This window comes from Plectrocnemia conspersa, unplaced genomic scaffold, assembly GCF_051122295.1.
Source record: "Plectrocnemia conspersa isolate PC_06_02 unplaced genomic scaffold, ASM5112229v1 ptg000011l, whole genome shotgun sequence".
Taxonomy (NCBI): domain Eukaryota; kingdom Metazoa; phylum Arthropoda; class Insecta; order Trichoptera; family Polycentropodidae; genus Plectrocnemia; species Plectrocnemia conspersa.
In genome coordinates, this window is record NW_028277175.1 from 11,664,916 (window position 1) to 11,690,042 (window position 25,127).

The 25,127-nt window shown below is 38.3% G+C and overlaps 2 protein-coding genes across 15 annotated transcripts in view; one reads left to right on the top strand and one right to left on the bottom strand.

Moving 5' to 3' along the window:
* Positions 1–981: 981 nt before the first annotated feature.
* Positions 982–12,712, top strand: Drp1 (dynamin related protein 1). The gene is made up of 9 exons (XM_088198150.1): positions 982–1,187; positions 1,716–1,860; positions 8,864–9,072; positions 9,143–9,988; positions 10,066–10,209; positions 11,210–11,401; positions 11,477–11,654; positions 11,726–11,937; positions 12,008–12,712. Exons 1-9 carry the CDS (start codon positions 1,086–1,088, stop codon positions 12,062–12,064), a joined length of 2,085 nt encoding a protein of 694 aa, XP_088054276.1. The 5' UTR covers positions 982–1,085; the 3' UTR covers positions 12,065–12,712.
* A 2,196-nt stretch (positions 12,713–14,908) lies between these two features.
* The window catches only part of Ten-m (teneurin transmembrane protein Ten-m), a 460,112-nt gene continuing 449,893 nt past the window's right edge, over positions 14,909–25,127 (bottom strand). For all 14 annotated transcript variants that reach the window (XM_088198139.1, XM_088198143.1, XM_088198149.1 and 11 more), the window contains 5 exons: positions 24,830–25,046; positions 24,176–24,761; positions 23,852–24,104; positions 20,001–23,784; positions 14,909–15,690 (listed from right to left, as the gene is read on the bottom strand). In XM_088198139.1, the coding sequence (XP_088054265.1) occupies positions 14,974–15,690; positions 20,001–23,784; positions 23,852–24,104; positions 24,176–24,761; positions 24,830–25,046 (5,557 nt within the window). In that variant the 3' untranslated portion in view covers positions 14,909–14,973. The remainder of the gene's footprint in view (positions 15,691–20,000; positions 23,785–23,851; positions 24,105–24,175; positions 24,762–24,829; positions 25,047–25,127) is intronic.

The window sequence follows — 25,127 nt, forward strand, 5'->3', positions numbered from 1 at the left end:
GTATTAGTGAAGCCGAGTCCAGCCAGCTGTACGAGCGAATGGCGCACGGGGCGAGTCACAGCGATCATCTCGCCGAACACGGTTGCAGTGGACGGGATGAACAGGCACGTTCTAGACCTGAGGGCGCTCCCTAGATCGAGCAGAGGTGATCAGAGTGAGCATCTCGACGCCCAACCTGAATTGTACAGTCAGGCGATGGACCTTCCGAGGACCTGCAGCTTGGCTCCAGGCTTGATGAACAACAAGCAGCCTTTGAGAGAAGACGATCGGACCCCTGAGCGACCCCCTGAGCGACCCCCTGAGAGACCCCGACGAGCCACTAGACGACCAGAGAGGCTCAAGGACTACGTCCTCTATGATCTTTAGATCAGGAGGGCGTGTAATGACTAGGCTGACGGGGGTGGACTTAGGGCCAACGGGAGCGGCATGACAACGGGGCGCGGAGGATCAACAACTCGCGGAACGGAGGTTGGTTGGCGATAACGGCCACATAGAGCTAACTAAACACCACAGTAGTCAACAACGTTTTCTACATAAATACGTTTTAAAAATTAAAATTAAAATTTTACTTTATTTCCCAAATAATGGTTACAAACAGCAATTAAACGTTTATCAGTGTTGTTGTGTGTTATTAGGTGTTATCGACGACACTGATCAACAGTTAATTGTGATTTTTGACTGATGCTTAGGGAATAAGCACGCGCACAGCGATAAAAACTTTAAATTTTAAATTTATTAAGAGTTTTAAATTTTAAAATGTATTTATGTAGAAAAACGTTGTTGGCTACTTTCACAAACGATAGGCGCAAAAGCAAAAAAAATAAAAATAAAACTTCATGTTCAATTTAGTAAAATTGACAAATTTCAAAACTAAATATTTGCAACTATTTGATTATATTTTTATTTGATTAATTAATATAAAACAATAAAATAAGTTTTTAACGACTTTTAATTCAAATGATATTTTTTTATAATCTTTTTATAATGGCAACACTAGAACCAATATGGTTGCTGGCTGTCAGTTGGGGCCCGCGCTCCGGTAGGTTCTGATCTCTTTTTCCGTGCTGCGGTCGCTCCACCATAACATGGAGGCCCTCATTCCCGTCATCAACAAACTGCAAGATGTTTTCAACACTGTCGGAGCCGATGCCATTCAACTTCCGCAGATCGTGGTTCTTGGCACTCAGGTCATTTTTAACCCTTTATTTTGACCGTTGCATAACACATTTGAGTTTTACCCCGACGTTCCCGTGGAAACGCTTTGTTTTTCACCATAACTTATATAAAGATAACGTTTATTTTTGCGAACGATCCACACGGACTATGACCTCATACCAAATAATAGATGAATCGATTTTTTTTATATGTTATTTAAAAATCATCCATATGGAAGCGGTTTGACGTTCTAACTTCAACTCTCATTTGTTATACATCATAAATATATTCAGAAACCAATTAACTCATATTTTTTTTAAAACGAATAATTAAATTATTATTTACATTCTCATGTTTGACATTCACTGTTATTTTATTAACTTGCAAATGATAATCAAATATTACATTGTCCCACTTTCACAGTGCTTAATTGAATTAATTTATTCATAAACATTCGAGAATCGGTGGAGTATTTTTCATTTATTGCCAGCTGGATTATTTAACAACTTAGTTGTATTCAATCAGTCACAATGTAACTAATTTCATCATTTAATTTGTAGAGTTCCGGAAAGAGTTCGGTCATCGAAAGCTTGGTCGGATGCGACTTTTTACCAAGGGGCACCGGAATCGTTACCAGAAGACCTTTGATATTACAATTGGTCTATACTCCAATTGACAACACTGAACACAGATGTGCCGAAGAAGGTATTAATATAAAATTGTTAATAAAATAAGTACGATAAACACATTTAAAATATATGTATGTAAAGCGTTCTATTTTTGGTTTGTGGTTTTATTGTTTTATCAATAATATCCAGCTGATTAAGTCTCGCAACATTTTCGAGAGTGTTGTTCTTGTTTTATTTACATCCATAGATTGGAATGCATTTCTTCAGAAAGAATATACAAATGTTTTTTAGTCTGCAACTATTCATGTTGAAAGCAAATTTTTAATAAGCATGTGCTTTTCCGCGCAGTACTTTTGAAACTTTTTTGAGGCTTGTGCGAACTTCAGATATATAATTTTTGATAACTCGACCAACCATTTTTGGAATGAGGACTCATAAATAGATTTTGCCAGTGCGAATTACTTCAACGTTGTCAGTGGCGACAAAATCAGTCTTCTACCAAGTGTATTTAGAGTGAAAAAGATAAGCAAAAATAGTTGTAAATTGTTTACATGTTTACATTTTTTAGTTGTCATGAGTATAAGGAGGAATTTATTATTTGTAAGAAACATACCAATTCGAAATTAGGCTTGTAGCAACTATCCATAAGGTTCTATACACATTCAAGGAAGTGGCGTTTTTGCGGACTGCCCCAAAGGTTTATCGGACAATAAAACATCAGCGATATATTGTATCTCATTCTGGTGAAATAAACACTAAAATACAATCTATTGTGAACATTACAAATACCTTTATGCTTTTAAAGAGAACTGTTCTTTGTTCAGATAGCTGGTAGTGAAACTACAAACACATTGTTGCTGGATGTATGCTATTTTAAGGTTTCTGACCCTAAGAGGTGTGACTTTGCAGCCAAAAAGACGCCGGAAACTTGTAATAATTTATTTTAGTGTTACATATATATTGCAACAAACTATTATGGGCGAGTATTGTTTTTCTTCAAGCTGGCGAAGGGATGATGCCCATGAGTGTTACTACGTTTTCCATTGCAAGAACCACTGCCGTTACCGGTTATAGGGCCCTACGAGACCAACCCAATGGGCGGCATCCAGATTTTAAGGGCCGGATGAGCGGGATCCACACCCGTAGTACTATGTTATTTGTTAGAGTCTCAGTAGTGTTTCTCCCGAGCGTTACTGAGAAACGCTCTCCTGACCACCTGCAAATTTTTTGCATAGCATTAGCTTTGCATGCTACTGCTTTTCTACGTTTCATCCTTGTACATCACTTTCGTGATGCCTTAGTTCCAGATTTAGCCTCCGTTCCCTAAGGGCCTGGCCCTTATTGGCCAACTGGGATCGAAATGCATTGCTTTGCTCGTCATTGGTAGTCCGAAGGACGATACCTCGGTTGGGTGTTCACAGAGTTTACTTCCTCTCAAGAGCTTGGGGTTTCAAGCTTAAAAGAGGTCCCTCACTCTCCCACACTATTAACGGCGATCTCCAGCGTGTGGGTTGTTGATCATGTTGAGGTCTGGTGATCGATGTGTGTCGATGTTCCTTTCTCTGTGGCATGTTCCTCTTGCTGTCTGCCGATGTCCCTTGATCTCTGTTTCTCTCTGGCCGTTTGCCCCTTGGAGACCGGCCTTAATATCATAGGTTCGAAAAGCTTTCTGACGAATCATTCAGCGACCATTCAGCCAATTGTTGCACTCGTTTATTTGACCAACGAAATATGTTCATGCCTCCAGAAAGTGACATTTGCACTTTTTATATCTTTTCTCTGCATCGGAGGGTAATTACAACTTGTTAATTTGTTACCTTTTTTCCCTTGGACATAACGAGAGCTATTGTGGTGGTCCGTTCAGTTACAGTCTTTTGTCACGTTAATCCATACCAATGGTTCCCAAACTCTTTTGACCCATGGAGCCCTTTTCATACTCAAAATTTGCCCACGGACCCTGGGTGAATAACTACATTAATGCATAATAGAAAAGTTACAAATTTAACTTTGACATCTTGAATGGTAAATGGTGACATAAAAATAAAATATAAATAGAACATTTTGTTGAAGAAGTATTTATTAAAATTATAAAATACAAAAAAAATAAATGACTTAAACGAACCTGATGGGATGTTATGAGTGTATTTATGTCCGGCTCAATGTTTGTGAGTAGCAACCGCAAATCCCCACGAGTACTAATTTCTAGTCGGTTTCTTTTTTTTGTGATGAGGCTCATAACGGCACTGAATCCACATTCTACAAAATAGGAAGACGGAAAAGCAATCAACAACTGTACAATAATCCATAATGCTGGATATAAAATTGGGATCTTTTTTTGTAACCAGAACGTTGTCGTATCCTTGTTTAAACATTGGTTTCAACTTCTAATTTCTGGATAATTCAATAAGTTTCTCCTGTATTAGTATGTATTCATCTGTATTTGTGCTCTGTGTTTGACTACTTGCAAAAGGGTTCAACACCCAGTCGGGAATATCCAAGTGAAGAATGTCTTCAAATTTTTGGTTTAGGTCCGAATGAAGCGCCGTTAAGTGTTGACAATAAGCAAACAAATCTTCATCTCTATTTTGCAATTTTGAAAGATTTCGAAACTGAGAATATTCTCCTCTTCCCAAGTTTTGTTTGTACAGCAAAAGTTTTGCAACAAACGCAGATCTTACACTTTTAGTTTTGATTAAATTTAATGTGTCACCTTGTAGTCTCAAATTAGTCTCGTAAAATCTGGCAAATAAATCGGTCATATAAGCGATGTCATTTTTTGAGATATTTAAATTGTGACGCAAATCATTGTCTTTACTCCCCAGGAATTCCAATACTGAATCAAAGAGCGAATAGAAGCGATCCAAACATGCACTTTTAGATAATCAACGTACTTCTGTGTTAATTAGTAAACGATTATAGTCATAAGTCATCGTCATTTTCCAAACAAAGTTGAGCAAATAATCTCTCATTTTATGCATTCCTTTTGATTTTATTAACTGCTCTAATGACATACTGTAGTTCATGCAAATGTTCACTAAGGTTTTTTGCGACCAAATAATGTCGATGAATGACACAATGTACAGATAATACATTCGGTATAGCTTGTTTTAAGTATGCCAGATAGCCTCGGTGTCATCCTACCATTGCCGGAGCACCGTCAGTAGCAACGGAGATGATGTTGGTCAAGGGTATAGCTTTTACATCGAAAAATCTTTTTAATTCAGTAAATAACGTTTCACCTTTCATATCAGATTCCAAACATTTAGCAAATAACAATTCGTGTGAATTTTTTTTATTCATTGTTGTTTATTTTAACTTCCATATTAATAATAATGTGTCACAATTTTTTTATTTTATATTAAACCTTGCGTGGACCCCCTGATGTTGTTCAGGGACCCCCAAATCAATTTTAATTTTCCATGGACCCCCTGAATGATCCCGTAGGGACCACTTTGGGAACCACTGATCCATACTATTACCGTGGTTACAATGATTTAGTGCGCGAGTTTCAAGAAGAACTCCAACACAACTTAAAAATAATGAATCTGTATATTCAAATAAAAACAGAATTTCCAATTCTTAAATCATTTATTACTGGCCAAGGAGTTTGGGAAGCGGAGCATCATTAATTTCTTCCTATTTTCCTAATCGCATATAAGCTAGAGCACCAGCCAAGTATCATTTCGAATATATGGAAGTTTGAGTCTGAACTCGCATTCAGTGGAGCGTACTATGAGTTGACATTGACGACACATTCGAAGTTTAAAGAAAAGCAGGCACTTCCACTTACAGTCATCGCTATTGTCATAAAAATAAAAATAAATGAAGAATTTTGAAAATTTCATTTGAAAACCCAGATGATCTTAAACTAGATTATAAAACACGAAACGTAAAAAGCAGACAAAACATGATTTAATTTTTATAGATAATCCAATAAAAGACTTAAATATTATTTATTGTAATTTATTGAACGAAAAATGTATAAAAAGACATAATTTTTATACGTAGTCTTTTTGACAATACAAGTTTTACAGCGCTTTTTGTATGGATACGACTAGAAAAAAATTGTTACACAATAATCTTTCTTTCTTCCTATTATGATCGACATTATGCATCAATGTTCCTTGTGGGACTGCTGAACCCTAACATTTAGTATAATAAATCGTTGAACTCAGTGCACAGATGCTTGTGTATCGCCTTCTGCACCTCTTCGCCTGACTATACCTTTTGGGCAGAATTTATTTAGCTATATAATTCACACTGTTTTGAAACTTTTTGGTCCACTTGTATACTCACCGAAGTGAGATACACTGTCTGTCCTGAATTCGCGAGGACTGATTAAAAACAAATAGAAGACGTTTGTTATTCTGTAATATTATATTCATTTCTTCCGAGTCAATACGGGACGATCATAGAAAATTTCGAAACATTTTTTATTGAAATTTTCTTGAAGTGTCTTAAAGGTGTCTTTGGAAGTCATCAACGGTGTCAAAATGTTTTCCTTTCAACGTAAACTTAATTTTTGGGATTAGTCAGAAGAGCACTATGATGCCTTTATTGCCTAAGAATTCGTATACAATCTTCGCTTTGTGAGCTGGTGCATTATCATGCAACAACAATCAACTGCCTTGGGTCAACTACCAATTGGCACAAATTATTTGTGGACCTTTGAATCGAAGAAAACGGTGAGCAAAGACTTGACTCGCGTCTCATCATCAGTTATAATGCTTGACATGAATTTCGGATCCATATCGACAGTTCTTTTCATGTCTGCAGTGCTCAACTCTGGTCATCCGTCAATGTGCAGTACGAAACGCGCACAGATTTTTCGTTTGTCCAAATTTTCAGTCAAAATGCAATAAGTAGTACTTATAGGGATGAGTCTCGTAGATACACAGCGATTAGAATAAAGAATTTCCTTCACTTTTTCGATGTTTCCTTTGATGCGAGTCTTTTTGGCTGACGTTTCGCAATCATCGTTTTCAAGGCTTACACGACCATCACGAAATCGGCCAAACCACTTGAAAACCACTAAGTCTGTCTGACACTGCGCATCATTTCATATATTTCGGTGTTTTTTTTGCCGAGTTTAAGACAAAAATTAATGTTAGCTCGTTTTTCCATGTTGATTTCTCGACTGACAGCAAAAATGTACTGTCATATTTTTGACATTATTCATAAACCAGAAGAGCTAATGCCAAAAAAATTTCAATGCTGAATGTCAACTTTGACATATAAAACGCACGTCACTTTGGGTGTTTTGGGTGTACATGCAATACCATACTAAACTTTCAGTCATCAATGAATTTCAATAAGCTATACCCTTTCACCACTCAAAAAATGAATCTGCTCCACTTTTGTAGATTTTGTAAGGGCAGTGCCCATTTTAAACTAAAGGTGATCCAACTTCAGTTTTTAAACTTTTTTTAACATTAGATTTACAGAACCCGTAAAATTTATGGGTTTCTGAATTGATTTGTATCAGGCAGTATTTCTGGTTTTTTTTTTACGACTTTATGTTTGAACAATGCAAATATATTAACACTATTATCGAAAACTTCTTATTTTTGAAAATCTGGTAACTATATAACTATTTTTAAGGACACCCGTCAAATTGATACCTTTATACCCGTCAATCTAGTGTTAAAAAAACAAATTTAAAAATATCTTCAATTTTTTTTTATTTATCGAACATTTGATGTATTTCATTAATTGTAAAAAATAATATCAGTTATATGGCCGCCTCTTGACCTTTTGCAGCAGCCGGTCTTTTTGATGTAATTTTTGATGAATTTTGCACACTTCGGGCGGTATCCCTGCTATAACTTAGTGGATGTTGGTTTTTAGGTGCTCAAATGTTTTGGTTAGTGTAACTCCACAAAATAAATCCGACGGCTTTAAATTGCATGATTTTGGCAGTCAGTTGACATCACCAAAACGTGAAATAATGCGATCTGGGAACTTTTCACGCAAAACATTTAACGTTGCACTGTGTGGCAAGTTGCGCCGTTTTGTTGAAACCACATGTCTTCCACATCTTCATTTTCGTGCTAAAAATAATCTGTTATTGTGTAAGTCTATGGCGCTCACCATTGACTGTTACAGTCTGACCTTCATTGTTTTCAAAAAAGTAAGACCTAATGACGCCGCCTGACCACAATACGCACCAGTCACTTTTTGGGCATGAATCACATGAGGATTTTCATACAGAAATGTGTCTTATTAGAGAAGATTTTAATTAAAATTAAGAAGCCATTAACTCCCAAACTGCATAAATTCTTCGCTGTACGTGGTCTCTACAATAAACACATGTGATTATTGACATCTGTCTGATTTACAGTGCTGCCACCTTAGGATTGGATTAACCTGTAGTACCGTGCCTATGTGTTGCATGCCTAATTTGTACTGCCACGTTCAAATTAAATGCCAATTTATAAGACAATAGATCCTTGTTCTGAATTGTTATTCCACTTCTAACTTTGCGGATTTCATTGACTTAATTTTTAATACGTAAACACTAACACGTCTCCAGATGTCGAAAATAATATGTAATTTCATATTCTTAGACATGCCAAATAAAATAAGGAGCTAGTAGTGAATTAGTTATTATGTTTTGAGAAAAACAATAAGAGGGTGGTCACCTAAAATATCAAAAAAATTTAAATGGCCAAAATATTTAAAAATTGTTGTAATGCGTTGTAATATGAAGTAAACAATACATTGAATAATTTAATTTAATTTTAAATAATACAAATTATATACATCATTTTAGATCATAATATCGTTCAAGAGTTAATATTAGAAATGCACATTTTTAAGGCTTTGTCAAAGAGAGAGCGAAACGAAGGCGTGGTGAGGCGTTTTTATTTTATAACACGCCTCGGAACGCTACACCTTCGCTTTTATGTGTGACGAGACTCGAAGGACTCGGTGTATTACAAAATAAAAATGCCTTAGCCTCGCTCTCTGTTTGGAAAGGCATTTGTTGTTCCTTTATTATCCATTGTGTTGAAATGTATTTTAAATTCAGAGAAATGTAACATTTTATTTCTTATAAAAACAATTTAATTTGTTTGCAGGTACACTCGAATTGGAAAAATGGGGCAAGTTTTTACATACAAAGGATAAAGTGTTCACAGATTTTGAAGACATACGTAAAGAAATCGACAGAGACACTGATAAAATGGCTGGAAATAACAAAGGGATTTGCTGTGAAGCAATTAACCTAAAAATATTCTCTACTAAAGTTGTTAATTTAACATTAGTCGATTTACCTGGAATCACAAAAGTAAATATTATAAATTAATTTATATTTTTAGTTTTCTGTTTTATTATTTTAATGTATTCATTAATTATAGGTGCCAATTGGTGATCAACCGCTAGATATTGAAACACAGATTCGCGATCTTATATTTAAATATATATCAAATCCGAATTCAATAGTGTTAGCTGTGACTTCAGCTAACACTGACATGGCAACCAGTGAAAGTATTAAGATGGCTAAAGACGTCGATCCAGACGGTAGAAGGACGCTGGCTGTCATCACAAAATTGGACCTGATGGACGCCGGTACTGATGCCATCGACGTATTATGCGGCAGAGTGATTCCAGTTAAATTAGGCATCATAGGAGTGGTCAATCGATCTCAGCAAGACATCATGGATAGGAAAACTATCAAGGATTCCCTCAAGGATGAAGCGACGTTTCTTCAAAGAAAGTATCCGACGATATCGACGAGAAACGGAACGCCTTACTTGGCCAAGACTCTAAACCGACTCTTGATGCATCACATCCGTGATTGTATTCCTGAATTGAAGGTCAGACTCAACGTGATGGTGTCACAGTTCCAATCGCTTTTGAATTCGTACGGTGAAGACGTATCCGATAAATCTCAAACGCTATTACAAATCATCACAAAGTTTGCCAGCGCTTATTGCTCGACGATTGAGGGCACTTCCAGAAATATAGAGACAACGGAACTGTGCGGAGGTGCCAGAATTTGTTACATATTCCACGAGACATTCGGACGAACCTTAGATTCGGTGCATCCGTTAGTAGGCTTGACCAAAATGGACATTTTGACAGCGATCAGAAATGCGACCGGTCCACGACCGGCTCTATTTGTACCTGAAGTGTCGTTTGAATTGCTTGTAAAGCGGCAAATCAGAAGGCTCGAAGATCCGTCCTTGAGATGTGTTGAATTGGTAAGTTGACTAGTTAATTATTTCAAGTTTTATTATTATTATTATACTTATTAAATTAAACATGTTTGATGAAATAGGTCCACGAAGAAATGCAGCGTATTGTCCAACATTGTGGCAATGAAGTGCAGCAGGAAATGCTACGTTTTCCACGATTACACCAAAGAATTGTCGATGTCGTTACTCAACTTCTTAGAACACGTTTACCAACTACGAATGCTATGGTAATTTAATTTTATATTGATCGTGAATCATTTTGAGGTTATATTAGAAATTATTTGATCTATGGAAAATATAAACAGCATTTTGGTGTTTTTATATATTTTTGCACTTTTTCTGTGTTCTTTGCTTTTAATGGTTAAATATACTATAATTTTGTTTAATTTTTCTATGGCTTAGTGTTTATGTTTTTATTGCTGTTTTTTTTTATATAATTAGTAATTTCTGTGTGAAACAAACCTATTGTGAAGAAAGAAGTAATAGTTGTGCAAAAACGTGTATTTTATATAATTTTTTATTTAACCTCAAAATATTTTTCTTCCATAATTTTGCTCAATAATTGCTTCTAAGTACCATAATCTTCATTTAAAAATAATTATTAATTAAACTCAAGTTTTAGTTGGCTTTAAATTGTGCCCCAAGCCACATTTTTACGACGGTTTTTGTAAAACCGATTAATTTATATCAATTTTTGGCTAATGAATAGCGATAGGTGGCTATGTGACAGATCGGCCACTGCAGTAGATTTTAATAAAATTTACGTAGTTACAAGCATATTTTTACGAATATTATTGAATAACATTGAATAATACTCGCTCCTCGGGGCCGAAAACGAGATGCCACTTCCACTGTATCTATAAGCTAAGTGTGATCTCGCCGCCGCTATATCAGAGTTATCAGTGTGCCATTTAGCTCGTGGCTAACGATATAAATTGGACCCTACAAATTATAAGTATTCTGGTTTTGTACACAATATTGTGTACTCTGATTGTTTTAAAAAATAGTATTACTAGCCGCACATTGTAACTTCTTTCAAATTATAGTAACTTTGTTAGTAGTAAATTTACTGTGACAACTTTGATGAGAACTAAATATGTCTTCACAAGTATTGAATTCTAACACTTACCATACGATCAAGAAAAAATACTGTCACAACTAATATAATAATTATAATTTTACTTTGCATCCTCCCCTCTTATGTTTCTTTAAATATATATTTTATAGGTTGAAAATCTAGTTGCAATCGAATTAGCATACATAAACACAAAGCATCCTGATTTCCAACGTGACGCTGCTCTAGTATCCGGCTTGCTGAAAGGAAACGATAATCGTTCTTTAGACGATCAAGGAAGCCCCGTTTTCAGAGTTAAATCTGGAAAAACACCCCCCAGCGGAAATCCTCAACCACCCAATTCTGTAATTACTACTTTTTTTATTTAAACAGATTTTTGCTTAATCATAATGAGCTAATCTCAATTGTAATTTTTCCAGTTACTATTGGATAGTGTGTCAAATCCAAAGGATCACAGAACTGACACTTTGGTCAATGGCGTCATGGATCCTAGTAGGGTTTTGAGCCCCATGAAACCAGTTAATTTATTACCAGAAGTACCTAGTCAGACATCGCGAAAGTTATCTGATCGGGAGCAGCACGATTGTGAAGTTATTGGTTAGTATGTTTTATATTATAATTTATTACATATGCATATAATTTTATTGAAATGAAATGTTTTATTGTAGAGCGTCTCATTAAGTCATATTTTTACATTGTGAGAAAGTCAATTCAGGACTCGGTCCCGAAAGCTGTGATGCATTTCCTCGTAAATTTTGTTAAAGATAACCTTCAGCCAGAGTTAGTTACTCATTTATATAAATCGGATCAAGCGGAGACGTTACTTAACGAGTCTGAGCATATCGCTCAGAGACGCAAAGAAGCTGCTGACATGTTGAAGGTGAGTTTTTCATTTGAAGTGTATTTATTATTAAATTTTTGGTTATTTTATGTTTGTTATTGATTTTTAGGCGCTACAGAGAGCTGGACAAATCATAAGCGAGATTCGCGAGACACACATGTGGTGAACATAATTTTTTCTAGTCTTGACAACTTACCTGCCTCTAGGTATTTGTCCTCAGCATAATTTTAGATACAGTACTGACTCATATATATATAAATAATATACCCTACATTTAGCAAGTTTTATATAATATTGTTGTATCGATTTAACAATATTATGATTTTTTTATGTTTTATATTAGGCACAAATTTTATGTCTTAGACGCATCGTATTCAGTTTTTATAGGTATGTGTTGATGAAATTTTAATATAAATATATATAATAATTGTATGTGAATCGTAAATAGGATTTATATATATATAAGTAATAATGTGATTTCAGAAGTATGATTCTTGTGTTGCATGGATTTTTAATTTATTACTGTATCAATTTAGAAGTAGATGTAAAAATATTCCATTTCACATTGTTATAATTGTTCATCGGGCGTTTGTTGTACGTTCTGCTTGTTTTTTCATAAATGTATAGGTAATTATTATGTCCATATATCTATTGTTATGGAGAATTTCCATTTTTACAGCTAGATGTGTTTGTGGATGTTTTAAAATTGTTACGATGTCGGCATTTTAACCGTTGGCTCACATTGAAAATTAAAGGATGTAATGTTTTAAAAAGGATAAATAAATGCATTTCGTTTTTTGGTATTATAAGTAAATTTATTGTTTTTTTTTATTATATATTCCAATAGAATAACGCCTATACCTTTCATTCGTCCCACACATTCATTTTTATATCAGCTGAACATTCAAACTACTCATTGTCTCTATGGATACAGTGTTACGGGTAGGCTAGTCACAAATGTATTTCTGATCGAAACTTTCGCTCGCGCTCTATCATATACTAAAATAGTCTGATCGCAAACCAGTATAAGATTTGCAGCTCGATTCATTTTTGAGGCCTTTTTCTAAGGATCGTTCATCATATATATATTTTTTTAATATAATTTTTAAATAATCTTCAACACAAATATATGTACAAAAGAAGTAATGATTTTTACAATTAAGTACCTATGTACAGTATTTTTTTACAAATATTAAAAACAAATTGGAAACGCCGTAAAGCTGCGATACTACCTCCCCGCGAGAGATCCTAAAGCAACTTACGAACGACATAGAGACATCACTTAACTTATATAATGAGTAAGACGTATAAGTTACAAAGTATTGCTTTGTTTAGTCACATTTTTGCGAAAAATATCACTTAATTACATGTTTATATATTTATATATGTATATTAGCGACGAATGTTACTCTTGTCGCTTGTCTAAATTAAGTGTTTTTTTCCCATGAAAATATTTATATATTTATATCACTCTCCCTGCGGACGAACATACAATATATCTAAACAATATGACACCACAGTTCAAAATAAAATACATGTTCAGACGAAACACTGTAATTTCACATGATGATAATTCTAAATTATGTCTATATATATATTTTTTTATTTGAAGTCTATAGGCTACATGAATTTATTGCACGTCGCATATGATATAATAACAGAGTATCATACAATTATTTTTCTCCAATAGAAAATAATTAAAAAAATAAAAGCTTCTAATGTGAGTTTTGTTAGATTAAAAGTATATAATATAATATTTACAAGGATTACGTTAAAAATATTTTTTCACTAAATATCATTACATTTGGCTATGCGGAATATCGTGAGTTTACGATCTCGGATGACTGACAATGTGTGTTCCTTTAAACATTCTGAATCTAATTTGAAATTTGGTTATATGTTGATATTTAATTATGATTCTATTATAGGATAGTTTATATATGACGCTAACAAGAAAAGCTTACAATATTTGTAATTGTTTTTTAATACATAAAATTGATGCAAAAAGCCACATTGTCATATGATTTAGATTCAGTGATGTCTAATTGATTTTCTTATTTATATAAATAAAGTATATAATAAATTTATATAAAAATTAAAATAAAAAATATGATAATTTTATAGCTTAAAGTATAATAGAAGAGATTATATTTGTGCATTAAGTTATATGTATATAAAATAAGATTTTGGTTATATTATAGTATAAATGCTTTTCAAAAGACATCACTGCTTATAATAAAAAAATCTACAATTAAAATAATCACACCGATAACAATAAAATATATAAAATAATACAAACAATGCGATTTACATACATAACTTTTGCCATTGACTAATTCATAGCAATTTTTATACTTTTACACCATAAAGCGCAATTAAATCTTGATTAGTTCGCCTAAAACAATGCCGGGTACGTGGAGTATGGAATCACATTGCGTTATTCGATCTTAATACTTTATCATAATATTATGTACAAATTAAAATGATATCATATAAATGGTATTATGGCACTCGTCGCCGAATTGATTGGTATTTCATGTGATACCCTGTTTTTACTTCATCTGTTTAAAACCTCATTTTATTTATATATATTTATATATATATATATAAAAGAGAATGTTTACAAGCGTTTACTTATCCTTTATACAATCGTAAAATAAAATCAATATGAAAAAATATAAATTAGTGTACTAGAAATTACATCACTTGTGAAAAAAATAGTCACTATAATATATTTTTCGTCCTTGCAGTTTAAAATCGAATTATACATAATCCATGATTATTATAAAACACTCTTCAGTTCACTCTTGAACACGCGTAGATATCTTCACCTTTTCACTTGATTACGTACGAAAATTGTATATATTAAACTATAATACATATGTATATATTTATGCCACATTATAAAATTTATTGTTTCACTCAGTCATTAAAAAAGGTGGTGAGTGCTAAAAGTATTTTTTTATATTTTTATAAATGAGAAAATATATTTTTAAACGTTCATGAAGTATTTTTGTGGACTTGATGATTTATTATAAAAAGGCTTTATTGAATTTTTTATATAGGGCTAGGTGATCAGGATCGACGACGGTGCGTGCGGGCGCTCTTTCTCCTTTTCCGTCTGCCGTCTCGGACGAACGCCACGTTTCCTGGATCGTCGGCCAGCTGTGGGAACTGTGCTGTAGAATGTATGTCTTGGGCGGTCCATCCGTCTACAACACCGTGAGCGATCAGCTCTTCTTTTTCTTCTTCAGTCCATGACGCTCGGCCTTCCCAACCGGCGGCAACCAGAGCCTTCTCGTGCTCCCATGCTCTTTCAACGGCTCGCTTATGTGCGTGCTTTATTAACCTCGTCCTTTCTTGCATCGGATCAACGCCATACTTCAACACTACGGCTGCTTCTGCACCGTGTAGTCGAACCTCGACCCCTTGCTCTCCTCCTTCATGCTGAGAGACATTAAACATTCCTCCCAATCTCCTTAACTCTTCCATATCGTCTCTTACTTTGAGAGGATTATCTTTTACAAAGTAGAATACGTCTTGATCGTGTATACTAAAGTGTAAGTCTAAGAAGAACGAATTGTTGAAAACTGACGTCACTACGTCTTGCACGACACTATTTACACCTTCTACGATGCTGACTAGAGCTCGACCGTCGAGTCGAGAGATAAGAAGACCTTCTCCGAACACAGCTTTCCTGTATGCTACTCTCGGTAGCAGATTTCGTGTTTTCGGCTCCATTTTCAATAGTGGCACAGGAACGAAACTCAAATCGGAGAATTTATCATTGATCTGTAAAAATGTAATATACATTAAAATTATATTTTTATTAAAAATATGAGTTTAGATAGAAACAAATATAGAATAGAGATAGTTATATTAAAAACAGGATTTTAAACAGCCTGTTTTTATAAAATACAACAATAATTATTTTAAAACAGTTCATAAATATTGCAGATAAATTAACAATAAATTTTATTTCGATATTAAAAAATGCAATTTAACTACTTCCATGTGTTCTTTATTTATTTTTTGATGGGTATAATTATTCATTAAGAAAGCAAAAAAATGTAGAAACATGATATTGTCTTATAAAACAATAATCTATCTCTTAGAAAAAAATAAGTTTTGTAGTATTCATTGATTAGTTTATGTGGTTGCGTCGCACCCGCACCGCGTCCCGCTGACTACTGCCCCCGCGACCGCAGTATTGCCACTATGCCACACGCCCTCCTGATGCCCTCATCATACATATTCCTCGAGATAGCGAGGCCGTCGTCGCTGTCGTGCTGGTCTGCGAACGGCTTCTTGGTCGGTTGGGGCCTCCTCTGCTGGGATTCGATGCGGCGAAGGACCGTATGCCTGCAATAGCGCACCTTCGACCAATCTGGTGCCATGCTCTTCCTCCGGGGCTCTTCTCAGGTCTAAGACGTGCCGTGGGATTCCGTCTACGATAACATTGGTTGATGATATCACGCCTGTTACTCGTCCCTTGGCCCACGTCTTCGTGCACGACGGTTGAGCTGGCTTGACTAGTACCATCTCGTTGACCTCAAATCTCGCCTGCTCCGTCGGTGGTTCCTCAACCGCTACCGCCGGGTGTCTCCATATGTATTCATGCACCATTCTTGCCGGTGCAGAGGCGGCGTCTTTTCCATCCTTCGGTGCAAGATTATACCAGAACACTGCCCGGGTCGGTGACACGTCACTTCTCGCAGCTGTTCTCTTGATTGTTCGGTGGTGGCGTTCCACAATTCCGTTTCCCTGAGGCCTGTATGCTGCTCGGAATCTTCTCCGAACATTCCATTGCTGACACAGCTCGGCTACTCGTTCGGATCGAAACGCCGTTCCGTTGTCCATTAAAAGTTCTTGAGGCGGCCCCCTTTCGGAGAATATTTGTTCCAGGTTTGTCGCGATTTCGAGCGCAGTTTCGGAGCGCAACTTTCTCCACAGTCCAAATCTACTTGGGCCACAATCCACAACTGTGAGATATTGGCACCCTTGATGGTGTGTAACGTCAATCGCTAGCCTGATCCAGTTTTCTTCGACTCCGAGCGCGCCTTCGTCGTGCTTCGTCGGGTGCGGGTCGATCAGCTGACAGGTTTGACACTGGCGTACGCACTGCTCGATCTCACCCCGGGTGGCGCTGGGCGCAACCATACGCGCGAGGTGGAGACTCCGCTCCACTCCAAAATGGTGCATGTCATGCAGTTCTTTTATGGTGGCGACGCAGACTGGTTCAGCTCTTCTGACCTGGTCCACCCAGGACTTCTTGACTCTGGTTAGGGCGTCCGCTCGGTTTTTATGAGAAGGTACGAACGTGATTTTTACGACCATACCGTACTCATCAAACAGTTCGCGTAGGACGCCCAGTCGTCTCCTGACGAGCATCTCTGCGGCGCCGGACACTTTCGCCTTCGGTCCCGACTCACACGCGGAGTTCAGCCAACTAACGACCGTCGCCGAGTCTGTCAATATTGTTAGCTTCCGAATGCCCCATTTGACGGCCAAGTTTACTCCTTTGAGGACGGCATCTAGCTCTGCTACATTGATGTGTCCGACATCCGTGAGTTTCCGAAGCCAAGCTGCGTCCTCCACCACCTCTCCGTCGATTTCGAGCGCCACACCGTATGCAATCGAGCTCGCGTCACACCAAACTCTTCCATGCTCCGTTTGCGAAACGTTCCACTTCCCTCGCACTGGATCTTCTGCATCCACTCTGGCCAGGATCTCTCGCATAACCTTCTCTGCTCGTTTACCGATGAGGTCTTCCCACGACGTGCCTTCGCATGCACGCTTTACGAAGCTGCAGGCCACTCTTAACCAATTGCCTATCGGATAATGGCCCACCAACTTTCCGCAGATGGAGAATAGCACTCGCCTCGTAATTTTATTTCCTCTCTCAAGCGTCGGAATGGCGTTTCCCCGCCTAAAACGAAGGTCTCCGTCTGCGTCCCGTCTCACCTCCAATCCCAGCACTCGTCCGCCGTCCAGGTTCTCCGTCGGCTTTGACTTTAGTCCGAATCTCTTCAAGAGTGCTTCTACTCGACTCGCTTTTACGATGCTCTCGTCCACAATTATATCGTCGATATAATTATCGGTCCCTCGTCGAACCTCCGCGTCCTGCGATAGTACGTACTCCACGATTCGACTCATTATTTTCGGAGCGCTACTAAGTCCAAAGCCGAGTCTCGTAAGGCAGTATGTTTTTCCTTCGAAACATACCAGCTGGTGGCGCCACAGGCTCTCGTCCACTTTGACTTGTAGATAAGCCGCCTTCAAGTCGATCAATTTAAGCGGTCCTCTCATTCGCCTCCACTTGCGCACAGTTTCGTCGCACGCAGGCGCTTCCATCCCCGAGTTGCACTCCACGAACTTGTTGAGTTCGCGATAATCAAGTACCGGCCTAACTTTTTGTTTATTCGGCTGAGCTACAGCCATCAGCGGCAAAATCCCTCTTTGTTCCGCCCTCCATGGTTGCAGCCATCCCTCGCCAATCCACTTCTGCATTTCAGCAGTGAACTTCTCACGAAGTTCCTCTCGTTCGACGCTGCTGTAGTGAGAGACGTTGTTCCTTAGCATCGCCGGAGGACCGTCTTTCCAGTTCCAGGTCGCCGTCCATGACTCGCCATCGAACGCTGCGCTAAAATCGCGATCTTTGATTGTCGCAGGGGGCAAACTCGCAGCTGCGGCCGCTTCAATCTGTCTCTCACCGACTCGCACTCGCCAGCGCCTCGCGACCGGCGCAGACGACGATTTGCCGAAAAATCGCACACTGTCACCGCAAATCTGCACCCCCCCGAACTGCCGAATAACGTCCATTCCGCACACTATGTCCACGCCGGGCAGCAGATTTTCCATCGCGAGACACTCGACAGTCGTCGATTGACCATCGATCGTCAGATTCACTGTCTTTGTCCCTGTGCATCGCACTCTCGAGCCGTCAACTGTTATTACTGTCACTGCACTTGTCTTTTTTACTCCTGCCGACCGGCACGACACTATTGTTTGAGCGCATCCCGAATCGACGAGCGCACGGGAGGCCCGTCCGTCGATCGTCGCAGGGACAATCGGTAACGCCGCGACGTTCACTTTGGGAGACCCACCGGCGCACTGGACCTCCCGACCTCTTTTCCCGCCGGGCAATCGCGTTGAAAATGGCCCGACCCACCGCACGACCAGCATTCCACCCTCGTCTTGCAGTCTCGTTGCAGATGTGGGCCACCGCATCGGAAGCACTTCTTGCTGCCCCCTCTCCCCGCGCCGTCGTTCGTCGCTCGTCTCGCGCCGCTGACAGCGGCTCCCGCCGCCCCGACACTAGCGCCCTCCATGCTGGGTTGCCGCTCCACGTACTGCTCCAGGAGTGGCCTCGCGAACTCGACCAACTCCGACGGGGTTGCCGTTCCGCTCGCGTCGCGCGTCCCAACAGCGGTCGCCACTTCAGCTGGTAAACAGTGAACAAAATGGCGCGACAAAAAAGCATCGCTGTTGAGGCCTGCGACCGTCGCGAGCTTCCGCATCTCCTCCATAAACACTTCTGGGTGTTCGCCATCCCATTTCCGCTTCATCAGCATGGTGTAGGCCTTTCTGCCGTCAGGAGCGAACACCTTGAACAGCGCCGCTTTAATGGCGCCCACGTCGTTCTGCGCTGTCTCACTGAGCGCGTCGACGATGGTGCTAGCGCGTCCCTCCAGAAACAATGGCACGATGGCCGCCACGTTTTCGTCACCTCGGAGCTTCGTCACTCGCTCCAGCTTGGCGAACCAGGCCACAACGTCGCCCTCGCCGTTGAACGGTCGCACCACGTCACAAATGCGCATTCCCGCCATACTGCCCGGATAGCTTGTGGTTGCGTCGCACCCGCACCGCGTCCCGCTGACTACTGCCCCCGCGACCGCAGTATTGCCACTATGCCACAGTTTATCCATACAATGTATTGTAGAATATGTTAACGTAACGTTCTTCATTTTTTGTCCCTAATCCGTTTTTGATGGCAAGAAGTAATATATTCAGATGGAGAATATATGATTGATTAATATTTTGTTTTCTTTTGACATATTTAATAATTAAAAAAAAATATATATCATTAGATATATACAAACCTTATCATTGATGCATTGTAATCCAGATATAACTCTGAAATCTGGTGCGAGTTGTGGCGAAGTCACCGTAGCCATCGGTTGATAAATCATATTTGCCGTATATTTAGAACCTATGACCTTGTCAAGATCGTATCCATAAAGCTGAAGCCAGCTAGCCAAATCAGTCATATACGTAAAGTTCTGCTGCTTATTGATTGGATCGTTATTTTGGAAGCGATATATGAATATGTCAGTCGGCGTACTGAGTTTAGTAGCGAGATGTTCCCACGAAGGCGTCATCCATTGACCGACTGAAGGATCGTACAGCCTCTTATTGATATGTACTAATTTAGTATGAGGATCAAATATGCCGCCGTGGAAATCTATCGGTAGATAGAAATCTGGATTTGAATCGGAAACAATTTTACCGAATGGAGATCGTTTTATATTCTTTATTATGTTTCCGTTTGTATCGAATAATGCCATTGGAGAACCATTATGATCGCAAGCGATGTAAAACCGTTGTTCGCTCGTTTCAACGCTGATAACAACATTTCTTTGATCGTATAAGAATCTAAACGTTTTTCCTGTTTTAGGATAATGTACGTGCGTTGGAGAGTTCGGAGTCGTCGGATTTGAATAAAAGTATTGCGTTATATTTTCTTTATCGTCTTTCCAAGACACTAATCTGCCTTTATCGTCATAGAAATACCAAGATTGGAACTTGTCTCTTTCAAACGCATGAATCAATTGACCTCTAGAGTTGTATCTATATTTCTGTTCACCTCTCCTCACTACAAATCCACGTCCGTCATAACTATTGAATTCTACATCGCCATATTGAACAACTCTATCTCCGCTATCATATCCCAAAGATACTTTTTCACCTTGTTGAATGATACCAATAACGTTGCCATTTTCATCATAAACATACTTCCAATCGCTACTTCCTACAACTTCCATCACATGTCCATCGTTATTGTAAGTAACACGATCTATCGTTTGTGTTCTTCCAACTTGAAGCTTCTGCGTTTTAATTCTATTCCTCAAATCGTACTCCAATTCTAAACGGAACACATCATAAGATTTGATATTGATCAATATGGTTTTGATTCGACCATGATCGTCGTAATCGGTTATTGTGAAGAATTGTTTGCTCGTATCTTGCATTAACGATCTATTAAACGAATTTCTATATATTCTCAAATCGCTGATACCTTCTAACATTCCCAAATTTTGATTGTACTTCAAACGCTGCGGTGGCATTTCTTTACCATTAATGTTGACTTCAATAGTAGACAATCTAGCATTACCGTCATATTGATATTTATAATGACCATTATTCAAACCACTCTTAGTATTAAATTTAAGCTTTTCGTCTTTCAAGATTCCGGCGTGATATTTAAAGTCTTCTTTCAGCTCATAGCTTGGCTCAATCACTTCAATACTCTTCACTAATTGTGATGATTCAATATACGTGTATTTTATAGAAGACACTCCAGCTAAAGACGTTTCCAATTTTCCTGAGCTATCATAAACATAAGCTACTTTTCCGGATTGATGCGGATATACTTTAGCCAAAATTTGTCCATCGTCATTATAAAGAATTTCGTAAGGATGTCGGTTCATTGGTGAAAAGTATTGATATTTGAAGAATCCTAAAGACGTTTGCAAAGAAAAGGCATGAATGTGACCTCTTGGAGTAGTTAGTGACTGTAGTGCTCCAGCGTCGTCGTATTGCAGCAAATAATCGCTACCCCTTGGAGTTGTAACTTTCAAAGGCAAGCTGCTGAACATATCTTTGAATGCATAAATCATCGAAGAACCGTCGCCATATTTGATTTCAAACAATCGACCGGCTCTATCAAATCCGTAAGTTTCGCTCAAATCTCCCCATCTCCAGCTAGTCAATCTACTGAATCTATCATATTCGAGTTCAACTCCGGCGAATATTCCATTTCTAGGACCCCATTTGATCGGTCGTGCTGTTCTATCATATGTAACGTTCAATAATTCGCTTCTATCGTCCATGAATACGGCAACGGTGGCAGTATCTCTGTCGTATTCCAAACTAATAAGATTCTCACCGTTGACTCTCAATTTTCTACCGATTTGAGCCACTGTTTTATCATTTTTAGTCTTGCCAGATTGTAGCTTTCTTAAGAAATAACGCCATTCGAATCTGTTAGCCAAATCCCCGCCGATCTCAGTTCTTTGTTTGGCTGGAACAGGATAACTTTCGCCCAATAATGGATTGATTTCAGCAAGGATGGTATATGATACCGTATCAGTAGAAATGGTGTGACCCCACGGCATTGTAGTAGATATGCTTCCATCAGTCGAAACGATAGTTCTATGCTCTGATTCTCCAGTCTTTGTTATAACAGAAGATCCTTTGATCAACATCGATACGGGCTTACGATAATTTTGCGAGACTTGAACAGTAGCACCTTTAATACTCAGATCGAATGTTAAACTGATGATTTTGCCAGTCGGTGTCACTGCCGAAGTCAACCTACCGAATTCATCATAATTATACACATAACTGCGTCCGGTTGAATCTAATTTAGTCTTTAAAAGTCCAGTAGTTCCGTGATAATCAAAAGTGACGTTATAGTTATCCGGTGTGCTCAATTCGTGCAACATTTTCATCCTTGACATTCTGAGTCTGCATTTCTGCCCTTTGGTATTTTCAATAGAATTGACTTGGCTTGAATAATCTCTGAGTAAGAATACTTTATTTCCAGCGGCGTCTGTAACAGTACTTAATTTACCGTTGCTTGTGTTGACGTTGTAAGTGAATAGATAGATCGTCTCTCCTGTTAATATGTTCTTTGTGGCAATGTGTTGTCCGAATCTATTAAATACGTAAATCTCTTGTGTTTCCGGTGAGAATATCTCATACTCTCTTGTGCTACTAGCATCTGGTATACTAGCCATGACTGATCTTATTCTATAATTAGCTTGATCTCCAATGTGAACAACTCCATCTGGACTTACAACGACTGCCGATATTGTATTAAATTTAGCACTAGAAGCCAAATAGTGATCAGCTTCGAAGCAATCGCATCCTCGTTCCAAACAGTTGCATTTAGATTCAGCCCCGGCGTATAATGCAATCTTTCCGTCAGTTCCAATCACCCTGACTCGATTGATTCGTTGAGAATCGCTCTCAGCTACAAACAAATCACCAGCTGGTCCGAAAGCAATGCTCTGCGGCATTATTAACGTCGCATGAGTAGCTAATTCAGAATCAAAACCAGAGGAAGGACTCGGACAATGTAATGGCCTACCAGCTACAACTCGAACTCGTCCATCTGGAGTCAATTGCAAGATCATATGATCGTCGATAATATGTAAAGTGTTATCTAATGGATTGATAGCTAATTCAGTTGGCCATCTCAAATGTACTTCTTCAACGTTAAGTGTGCCTTCGCAAGGAATCGGCTTCCAGTGCGACTTGTGCATGTGATTACCAATCACAGTCGTAACGATTCCGTCTCTATCGACCATTCGTATATTAGTTCCATCGGCAAAGTATAAAATATTATCCATTGATATTGCCATTCCTTTAGGATAAGCCAATTTAGCATCTCTAGCTAATGCTCCGTCTCCGCAATGAGCTTCGTCGCCTGGAAGACATCTCTCGCCAGAACCGACGACTGCTTCCCAATTATGTTCAGGATCTGAATAATCATTGATATTCCTCACAGCTATGATTTGATGAGATTCCGGATCAGATATGACTAAAGTATCATCTAACGGACTTAAAGCCATGTGATAGCGATACGATACTCTTGTAGCACTGTAAAATTAAAATGTTATTAGTATATTATATATAGTATTAATGCATACAGGTATAAAATACATACTTTAATCGAACGACTGTTTTCACAGTACCGTCAGTGAGAATTCTTCGAACAAGATTAAAATCGCCAACAAATATTGAGCCATCTGGAGCTGCCGCTAATGCAACGGGAGCTAAGAGTCGTTCTTTGGACGCAATTCCTTCACATGTTCCAGTGCATTCTAAAGGTCGTTGATGTCCATCGCCCATTGTAGTCAAAATAACTCTCGGTTTATGTTTTAAATATATGTTTGAACCATCGCCTTTTTGAAGAATGCCTATAAATGATTATAAATAATATATTTATGTATTTTAAGGCTTTGAATTAAATAAGTAAGCAAAAACATACCTTCATGGAAGTTATATCTGTGATGAATGTCCAAATTCCAACCCCCAACTTCTGAAATGCTCATATCATGTCCGCTTAACTTCGTCGTTTGATAGTTCCAAATGATATCTTTACAATCAGTGTATTGATAACCAACTTTAACCATTGCAGTCGTCACTCCGTATATTCTTTGCCTGTAAACATTGAATCTGTTCCATGCGTAAGTGAATTTAATCACCGGATCAGCCTCAAAGACTTTCTCGAAAAGAATTCCTTCTATAGTGATTCTCAGATGGATTAATGTTAAAGTGGGGGGTATCGTTTCCGGGGTGAGTTGAAGTTGTATCGTCGATAGATATCCTACGGCCCTGGAGCTATGATAGACGAGATTGAGTCCAGTTCCGGGTATTTGTAAACTCTCTTGAACCACTTGCGATTCGGCTAATATTGCACTCTTATCTGGACACCCTCCTTGGAATCCATGCTTCCACGTCGCTAAAACAACTGGCTTCATAATATCGTAATCATGTGCTAGACAAGCTTGAGGAGGTCCAGTGATAGTTTTTTCGTCATTTAAAGTCATAATTATCTTATCGATGATAACAACCTGAAACGAAGCATATTTTATTAGCATCATATGACTTAAATAATCTATAATATTAAATTAATAATAACCTCATTCCAAGGTACGTATACAACGTGTGACATGTGTTTAAATGGCGATCTTCCAAATTGTAATGTGACCGCTCCTCCACCGTTGACTAGCAACTCAAACCAACCGTTTTCTCTAGTCAGAGTGAAACCTTCTAGTTGCTTTGTTGTGCTCACTCTAACTCCGACTAGTCCAGAGCCCATTGACGTTACAACGCGACCTCTCACAACACCAGAACGGCTAAATAAAACAATTTAGTCAATAAGAATTGTGAAATTGATCTTAATCTATTTTCATCAAATCTACTTCAAATTTAAATCA

Bases quoted from the DNA above. Each gene is read 5' to 3' on its own strand.
- Drp1 (XM_088198150.1), top strand. From the start codon at position 1,086: ATGGAGGCCCTCATTCCCGTCATCAACAAACTGCAAGATGTTTTCAAC. The intron at 1,188-1,715 runs GTCATTTTTAAC...TTTAATTTGTAG, and splicing joins TCGTGGTTCTTGGCACTCAG to AGTTCCGGAAAGAGTTCGGT. The intron at 11,655-11,725 runs GTTAGTATGTTT...GTTTTATTGTAG, and splicing joins GCACGATTGTGAAGTTATTG to AGCGTCTCATTAAGTCATAT.